This window comes from Toxorhynchites rutilus, chromosome 2 (genome assembly GCF_029784135.1).
Source record: "Toxorhynchites rutilus septentrionalis strain SRP chromosome 2, ASM2978413v1, whole genome shotgun sequence".
Taxonomy (NCBI): domain Eukaryota; kingdom Metazoa; phylum Arthropoda; class Insecta; order Diptera; family Culicidae; genus Toxorhynchites; species Toxorhynchites rutilus.
The window spans coordinates 256,712,832-256,723,009 of NC_073745.1; the positions used below are offsets into that span (position 1 = coordinate 256,712,832).

The 10,178-nt window shown below is 37.4% G+C and overlaps 1 protein-coding gene across 1 annotated transcript; it reads right to left on the minus strand.

Moving 5' to 3' along the window:
• Nucleotides 1–3,801: 3,801 nt before the first annotated feature.
• LOC129769403 (translin) lies at nt 3,802–5,445 on the minus strand. Its single transcript, XM_055771666.1, has 4 exons — nt 5,271–5,445; nt 4,280–4,580; nt 4,141–4,220; nt 3,802–4,083 (listed from the first exon to the last, which is right to left on the minus strand). The coding sequence occupies exons 1-4, from the start codon at nt 5,343–5,345 to the stop codon at nt 3,850–3,852; spliced, it is 690 nt and encodes a 229-aa protein (XP_055627641.1). The 5' UTR covers nt 5,346–5,445; the 3' UTR covers nt 3,802–3,849.
• Nucleotides 5,446–10,178: the final 4,733 nt, after the last annotated feature.

Below are 10,178 nucleotides of genomic sequence, written 5' to 3' on the forward strand. Positions count from 1 at the left end.
TTCTAAATTGGAACCATTCCATAAAACAAGGCGCTTTTCAGGGCCATTAAACCATCCAAAAAAGAGTTTAGGAGATACAGTTCAATGCTTTCTAAAACATTATCCAAAATAATAATAAAACACAAATTGATTTTTTCATAATTTGTTTGCCAGGATCTGATGAGTATGTCAATTTGGCAGTTGTTCTGAGCTTATTGATAGTTGGGGACTTTCCTGATTATTCAATTTTCACCAATTCTTAAATTGTTTCCAGATTGAAAGTACAGTAATTTACAATTAGTTCGACATTTAGCTAATTAGACGGACATGTAATGCGACTTATTTAGTTGGACATTTTTGTAAACATAGAGATCCAAATTATGACCCCACATTGAAAGTCGACACTGTACCACTGTCATCGTAAATGTTCAATTACAGGTTGAAATCGCCTCCAATGCGACACTGAGTGGTGCTTCAGCACGTCGCATTAAATATAATTTACTGTAAAATATGTCACTAGCTGGATGGGAAGAAATTTTCCAACTGTGAAAGCTGTGGCGAGTGGCAAATGCAATCGCTAAACAGAAAGGTTTAGCCGAACAAGATGGGGATATCGAGTGATAACAAAACAATAAACTCTTTAGATTGAAGATAATTTTGTGATCCTGAAAAGGACCCTTTTTTAGCCTGCATGTGAATCCAACGAGCGAACAAATCGTAATGAATGTATTTTTTTGCCATCGCTCCCTTTTAACGCTCATTCGTTCGTCTCGTTGGACTCGCCCCTCTGGCTGAGTCTGCCGATTTGTCTCTATCCTGTGAGTGTGTACCGCTAGAGTATAAAACACGCGGACCCAAAAAAATATCTTATTTTCTTTCAAACCGTAAACCCGTGTGGTTGTACGGCATCGGCATCGTGGACGTAACAAAGGAGGACAAGTTAAGGGAAAGGCAAAGTCTCACTCGAACCGTGCAGGTCTCCAGTTCCCTGTTGGTCGCATTCACTGATTGCTCCGCAAGGGTAACTAGGCCGAACGGATTGGTGCCGGAGCACCAGTATACCTAACAGCGATTATAGAGTTTTGGCCGTCGGAGTGCTCGAGTTGGCTTGCAAAGTTGCTCACGACAATCAGAAAACCCGCATCAAGAACAGAGCAGCTTCGGTTCGGCGCTCATCAAGGCAACAATTAGTTTCAGTGAGTGGCAAAGTGTTTCTCCGGCACGTCGCAATCAATGTAATTGACTGAACAACATGTCACAAGCTAGATGGGAAGAAATTTTACTGTGAAAGCTGTGGCGAGTGGCAAACGCAATAGCTAAACAGGAAGGTTTAACCGAACAAGATGGGAATATCGAGTGATAACAAAAACACAACACCAAAGGTTCTTTTCAGAACCATCAACATATTCATAAAGAGTAAACAGTAAACTAATCCATTTTTCAGGTAGATAGGTAGGTATTCACGTATTCAAAATAAAACAATATATTTAAAATATATATTTAACAAAAGCTGTCCCATTTGTATAGTCCTACGTCACTCCGGTTATGTCCCCGACATTACCCACCCGTCTTTTTTTCATGTCCCTAATGTCGTGCAGAATGTGTTCCACTCGTTCTTTCGAAATGCCTACGGCATCAGCTAACTCGTGTAACTTCACATTACGATCGTTCAAAATTAGTCGATGATCTTGTTTTACGACTTTTGGGTTCGTAGCCTTTTTTGGCCTTCCAGAGCGAGGTGCATATGCGGTGCTTGTACGACCCATTTTAAATTCACTAAACTACCGATAAACTGTTGTTCTTGAAGGAGCAGAAGTGGAATAACATTTCGTCAACTACTGCATTGATTGTTCGGAAGTTTCCCATCAAAAATCAATGTTTGACCAAAATACGATATTGCTCTTCATCCATTTTCTGTAATTTGTGAACAAATAACCGAAATGTCATGGAACATCACACATAAGCTAGTGACAGATGAACCTCTCGAATTGAATATTGTTCATTTTTAGTGGCGCCATCTGTTGAAAAATCCTGGGATTTTTCAGCCCTTGTAGTCAGGTATGGGCAAAATCGCCCATACCTGACTACGGATTTCAGGTGCACTTGAATGCTGACAAGGAAAATAGTACAAGGGAAAATAAAATCATACATACACGCAGATTCAATCTATTTTGACTCACTTGTTATTTTGTTTCGTGCGATCCTTCCAAAGAAATATTCATTCATTGAATGTTGTTTTTCTCTCTTTGTTTTGTTATGTTTTCTATCAGTCCCGAATGAAGATGGTCGGGGAGTGTAAAATGATTCATCGTGCAATCTCACGATTGTTTGCTGCATTCTTTTCGCCATGATAATTCCAAGCAGATACAAGAGTGATTTATAATCAGGTGTGGAGAAATGAGCGAATGAACTTTTCCATACTTGCTTGTAGTATTGCGCTTAAATTCAAATTCGTTAGTTTTATGAAAAGTAGCTAAACTTCTAGATTTTTTAACAAATCAGAGAGTGTAATCAAAGTTCTAAAACAGTTGTTGGAATTTATCGAAGGAAAACGAATCTCGAAACAAGACAATAATGGTAAAAATATAAATCGATATTTTCGTCACACTGTTCATGTAATGGAATGTTATTTAATGAGTCATTTTCTTGTTGTTTGGTTTTTCAGCAAACTGTTTTTGACAGATCGTTATTCGTGCCATGTGTGTTTTCATTACATGCGCTTACAAATAATTGAACAGGGAGTCTCCGTAGCCACATTGGTTGCGCGTTCGCTTAGTAAGCGATCGATCGTGAGTTCAAAACTCAGGGCCTTTCCTGTTATTTTTTCGATTCAAATCTAGTGGGAAGGTCGCCCAATGAACATCGCGAAATTGGTGCTAGTAAGTTAAGCAATATGCGTCACGCAAAAGCTCTTGCTCGGTAAATAGCTTGCCTAACTGTTTTACAAAGTTCATATTAGTTCTATGAAATATTTCGCACTAATAGAAAGATCGCAATTATATCTAAATCATCTACAAGAACGTCGATTGATAATGAATCCGCTTCTGCAGCATAGAAGCTACGAATGTAAACAAATGATATTTGCCCAACAGATGCTCTGCATGTATGTGTAGCAAGAGCCCTATAGAAGAGAATACTCTTACACCGAAAAATGACAACTGTGTAATGTGCTAATCATAGATATGTTAAACATGTGACATTTACACGATTAAAATTCGACTCTGTTACTTTTGTAGCGTCCCTATTGGAATACCCGTTATTAGTTACCTTTATTATCATATTTTATACTGTCAGTGGTAGCTCTGACCATTGATGGGAAATTGATAGCTCAGGAAATTATACTATGGTTATAGTAAAACACTTGGAGTGATATTAATCACAACTGAATATATTTTCACGATGCTAAACGTTCAAAAAATTTGGAACGAAAGGTTTGATATTGGTTTATTTGCTTCTTCTTCTAAGCTATATGCCGGTATATGTTCGGGATATGCTGCTTGTTTTCCCATTAACATCGCGACATTGTTCAACGTGTCGCTAGTTATTCAACGCGAGTTCTGTATAGCGAAGGTCGAACAGTGCACTAACTATAGTCGTGCTACAAATGGTTTCAACGTTTCAAAAGAGGAAAGTCCAGTATTGGAGAAAAACAGCATCCCGAAAAGGTTGAAACGTTCGGATATGCAGAATCTCAAATTTTAACGTTCTGACGTTTTTCGTACAGGTTTATCAAAAACACATTTATTATGCATGGGCGGCCGAGGCTGGTCATCTTTTACTGGCAAAAATTTCATATTTTCATAAAAATAATAAAAAACTAAATTGATCGATTGACCATATTATTTATATATTGTCAAAGAGCGATTTCATTTATTGTGGAGGCGTGGAATTCGTACCCTCTGCTCTCAACCCACGAATGCTGATATCGTAGACAATTTCCTCTATCTTTTTGACGTCATATTTCAACGCATCGAATCGTTTCCTCAGCCCATCATTCTTCAAATTTAGAAGCCGGAATCCTGAGTTCAAATCGCTAACGAACTTTGAAATGGCTAGAGGACGATCATAATCTCCCAATGTTACCGAATTTGTAGCATAGCGGCTCTAAAAGCGTAACACGTTAGAACATTTCAATTAATCAAGAAGAAATGGAATTCCCACCAACTCAGATGCCAACTGTAGTATTCCCATAAGATAGTCTTCAATGTCCAAATGGAATCCGTCCGCTTGTTTGGTTTTCACTGGAAAAAAAAATATCTCAATATCTATCCTTAATTTGAAAGAAATAGAATAAACTTACTGCCCAGGATTTCCGCCGCAGTACTCCGACTGACGAGGAATCCCTTCTCCAGATAGATGGTCAACGCCACGAGAAACACAATTCTCTGACTCAAAAAGTGCCAATGATCATTGTAACGATAATACTGTCCTTCGGGAATCAACTCGGCCAAACGCTCGTAGCCTTTACGACAAACTTCAAACTGGGCCCGCGCAAATACACAAGCGCTGGAAACTTCCGTCAGGCTGCTGTGAATGATCTGCAGAGCGATGGTGGCTTCCTTCGCCGCCTGATCTATTTCGCGAACAACTTCGCGAATTTGCTACTCGCAAAGAAAAACGAAAAAATATGAAATGTTTAATATTACACTGTTGTTTATAATTATCTTTCAGTGATTGGTTACAATGAACATATATACGATTCGTATAGCGGGGTATTTGGAAACACAAAATAAAATCGTATTCCGCATATTAAAAAATGAACATAACCTCAATAAAAGTGTCTGGGTTCAATAATATATTATACAATATAGTCATCCTGGAACAATCATTTTCATATAATCGTTATCTTCGGAAAATAGATGACTTTAAAACAGATAAGATTAACTCATGAGGCCATTCAATCTTTCAGGAAAATAAGCAATTTTCATATTGATGTTTCTTCATATTGAACAAGAGCCGTTATGGCGGGTTTACATTAGGGAGATCTATAGCTATAGATGGATTTTTTCACGTGAAAATAGGTGTAAACGGGTGAGAATAAATATGATACACTTATTCGAGGTATATATAATTTGAATAAATTCAGCATATGTAAACGCTTGTGAATTTCTCACTGGTGAGAAATCACTAAAGTTGGATGCAGTTCTACTTTAGGTGAATAAATTCACCGAAAATATGAATATATTCATTATAGAAGTTCACGCTAGTGTAAACGGTTGATGCGATTTCTATAAATCTCATCATATTTCTTCACATGAATATATCACTAGTCTAAACCCACCCTTACTCACCTCGCGAAGTTCTTGTTCTTTGTTGAGATAATCATTAAAACCGTCAAAGATATCTTTGATAACAATATTCTGCATGGTGCAATGACTGAATTTAAATGCAAAACGTCTCCAAATAAATGCGATCGACCGGTAGAACAAAACAAGCGTAAATGCGTATTTGTAAACAAAACAATGACGCCGATAACGAAGACGCCCCGGTACTTGAATCCTAGCTAGCTTTCAAACGTTACAATCAGACGATCGAAAGGTTTGAACCTAGATGGTGGAGTTAACAGGTGGCTCGTAATTTACACTATTTAGAAAAGACGTATGAGGAATGGCAAGACGAAAAGTTTGGATTTGTTTATGTTATTACTTACATTGATATGGTTACATTTGATTTCGTCGAAGGTATTTGAAGCAGTATAATAAATAAACAGTTGTCGTTGAAAATTGTAACCTAGTAACCTTTATGCATATGCTTCCGCCAGCTGGCTCGGCTAATGTGATTCAAGGAATGCTTTGATCGTGGTACCGCCACTGGCGTATAATTTGCAGCTTTGTTTTTTGTGCTGGTTCATAACGGCAATCAACCGTGCCGGCGAAACTGTAGTCAATGTTTAGTGTTGATTAGATACCATCTATGTAAATAAGTTCAAACTTACGGGATACGTCCGAACGGCAATTCTGACATTACGTTTTACCTTCCACTTCACTTATCTTGGTTTGAACTAGAAATGGGCGAGCGTTACTTAGAACTTGATCATTTCCTGTACATGTGAATAGCACACCTGCGATACTTTTAGTTGCCATTCGTATTTGGTCTCGTGCGCATCGACTCTGTTCTGATTAGAGGTGTGCAAATCAGCTCATCATGATGAACAGCTCTGATCATATCAGCTCATCTAAATGAGCTGTTCTTTATGAACAGCTCTTCAGCTCAGTTGTCAGTGCCGACTTTCAATTTGGATCCCAAACTCGATAGCCACGAAGCCAGTTTGAAAATGTTAAAATTCAAATGAAATTTTTCACACCATATTATTAATTACTTGAAACACGTATTCCAGACTATTATTTACAACAGACTCGGCGAGTACAACATTTCCGACATTTTTACTGAGGCTTTACATTACAATAGAAAGTTTTCTTAAAAAAAAAAAAAATCTTATGAGATTTTTGCACCGCCTGCTAACAAAGTGTTTTTCATTGAAATAGAATACTCATTTGATACACAGAAGTTAATTTTCATTAATAATCTGAATTTTAAAAACGTGTTCATTCTGCCTGAGAGTCAATTATTATTTTTGCCCCCCCCCCCCTTAACTGGCAAACAAAGCTCAATGCCTTCAACGCGAATATAACAGTTGAAAAGACGAGGGACAAATGAAACTAAACTGATGTCTTAACACGAAGAGCGAGAGACGGTCAGTTCATTTGAATCTTACAGCTCACACACTCTCTTCAATTCTACAGCTCTTTTCTCTCCTTCATCATCATCAAAGTGAGCTGAAGAGCTGTTTGATTTTTTTTGCGAGCTGTTCCGCGTCAACTCACTTCAAAGAGTCGATTCTTCGGAACAGCTCATGAGCGGATGGCACATCTCTAGTTCTGATGCAACAAGCTCCTAAAGCCGGGTTCAGACGGTGCGAGTAAGCATACGAGTCGGTCTAGTCAGTTACTGCAGTGCAGCTACTCACACCGTGTGAACACATCATGCCAGTTATTTTCATGTGTGATCCGGCGTGCGAGCTACTTCAAAGTTTTTTGAATTTACTCGCACTTGCATGCTTCACAACGTCAAAAACAGAATTTAGCGTTCGAATCAGTGATGCCAAATGTAATGAAATGTCTCTATTTTTAAGATATTTGAAAATATGTGAAGATATTTATAGACTTGAAAATTATTGGAAAAACAAATAAAACCCTCATAGTTTCTAAACGAAATAATTGTTATTTCGTTTTGCACGCTGGCGGGGCACGCTTTCTTTTTGAGATAGTTTTCTTGAGAATCTCTAATATAGAATCATTATCAGATCACAACTTACAAAAAAAAGTATTGTTCTAAGAAACAGAATACATATTCGATTTAAAAAAGTACATTTTCATTCATTATTAAAATTTTTGAAGCGTATTTATTGCACCTGCAAATCGACTGTCATTTTCATTTCACAAAATAAATAAAATTAAAAAAAAAATCTTTTAGACTACCATTTATAACATCACATCCTTTCGGAATTATCTGAGCTATGGATGTTTTCGAGATTCTAAAAAATATCGACAACCATCCCAACGATATTCCAAAACAAAGGCACATCAATGTCATTTCTAATTTAACTCTTGCAGGTACAGCATCCCTCATGACTGTATCTTGGCGTTGTATTCGTGGAGCAATTAAATCCAACAGTTTTTTCACTTGTTCAGGTGTTATTATCAACACTGCTCTGTAATCACGGGGATCCTCATCGTAGAGTTCCTTCAATATTGTATTTGTTGCTCCTTTTCTTTGCATCTAATTCCTGGCCCGAATCCTTTTCTCTTTCTGCTTTTTCGGATAGTACCTTCAGTTCAAAGAAATTCAGCACAAAGTATGTATTTTTAAACACGATCAGCGTTTGTTTTGCTATAAAATTGTGTGATGATACATTCAACTGAAAACCTAAGATGAAAACTGCCAATAAAGAAGTCGATTTTGGACCAATCATTTGACAAATTCGGACCTGATTGCTGTTTCTGACTATTTGATGGACATTTGAAAAGTCGCCTGGCATCCCTGGTAAACCCGTGCCGTAGTATCTAGTTTCTCGCCAGCAGCTCACACTGTGTGAACGGACAAGGCGAGTCAACCAATTGTCAAGCGAGTCCACCGGGTCAGTAGCTGCTCATTGTCAAGTCAGCTACTAGCAACGTATAAATGGGCCTTAACTTTGTTTACGGTTTTGACCGAGAGTCGAGAAGCGATTTTCCATAAACGGTCATTCTCGCGATGTTTCATTTTTGATTGTGGTAATCGCAATGCCAGATGCACTTCAAGTGAAATATTCGCTAGCGTTCACAGCCTGAGGGGAAACATAAAACACAAAACAAACATAATAAGCGGCCTTTGTTGTCACAGAAAGATTCTGAGAATTTTCCTCAGAGGAGATGGTTTTGTTAGAGGCGTGTTTGATGCTTGTTGAATGGCGATACACGGAAGATGCCTCTCGTTAAATACTCAGTGCTCTGCGTGCATTGTTATAAAGAAACAAATTGCGACATATGACCAATTAGTGTATTGTTCTCGCAAAGGCAATACATAATCGTTGCTTCTTGAAATAATTCTACAAAACCACGCAAGTCATTAAACTTTTCCAGAGTCACGGGAACTTTTTACTAAATAGTTATTCATGAAATTTCGACGTATTCGTAAATAATATCCGAAATGGTAAACAAATTAAAAAAGTCACAGGAGGGTTGTGTCTGAGACACGACCTCATATTTGACGTAGGATTCCGTTAGGCTATCTGTTCATTTTGGATATGTTTGAAAAATTAAACTCTTTGATAATGCTTTGGTGGCCCTGAGAAAGGCCTTTTTGTTTGGAAAACTACACCTTCACCGCCTCCAAAAATTTTTGATGAAAATTTATAATCTGGGTGTTATATTTACATCTAATTTGTCATGGGATGTTTTCATCAATTCTCAATGTGGTAAGATCTACGGCGCCTTAAAACGTTTGAAATTAGTGACTCGGCATTTGGAAACATCCACGAAAATAAAATTATTCAAGTCGTTGATTCTTCCTCATTTTTTGTACGGAGATTTCATTTACACCAATGCTTTTGCGACCGCACTCAACAGACTAAGGGTTGCTTTGAATTCATGTGTAAGATATGTCTACAATTTATCGAGATATTCCAGTGTTCCACACTTACATAGCACTTTATTATGATGTGGTTTCAATTTTATGTGTATCGTACATGCATAAACTTTTTCAAAATTGTTAAAAGTTGCGTGCCACAGTACTTATTTGAACGACTTCAGTTTATGAGAAACACGAGAACCATAAGTGTTTTAATTCCACAACATTAATTTGTTTACTATGGGCAATCGATGTTAGTGAGAGGTGTTATATATTGGATTCACTTATCACCTGCTCTTAAATCTTCTATAATTATTTAAAACTTCAAAAATGATCTGCCTGAATTAAATTCAAAATTCAGGAACTTATTATGACAGTTTTTAATGATATGTTAATTTTTTCTTATCAGAATATCCCACCACAGTGCAACGTAGTTGAAAAGCATTTAAATTTTATTTGCTACTATTAATCGTGTCACTCGCCTCATTTGCAATATAAAAAATGCCCCCAACTTGCACGCCGATTTTCCCCGGGCACCTTGAATTTGATGTCTCTATTAGGGAACACATTTCGGTGGGAACAAAAGCTCCCCCTACGTTTATGTATTTGTAAGGTCAATTTCCCCCAGGCAGCTTGTTTTTGATGTCTCTGTTAGGGAACCGTCACATGTGACGTCAATTTCGACCAATCCGATGTGGGTACTTCCGTTAGAACAGGGGTTGAGATTTTTAAATTTTTCGATAGTTTATAGTAAATAGTAAATTGTTATGGAGTGCCGAAATCGATTGTTGCAAACATTTCATCAATCCATCATGAAATTACTGAGCAATACGCGTTTGAAATTGGACAATTTTCAAGATGTGCTCGATTTTCGATTTTCAATTTGTACCCCAATATGTTCCCGAAAGACGTAATCCTACGTCAAAAAAAAAATTGCGTTGCCCTACGTCCTAAACGGGCGTGTCTCGGATGCAACCCCTCGAATTTTTGTTTCCAAACATTTTCCAAAAAAGTCACTAGATGAAGTTATAGTGTCATATGATGGTTAAAAGGTTTGCTAGTTGTTTTCAGAATAATAGTTTTTATTTCTC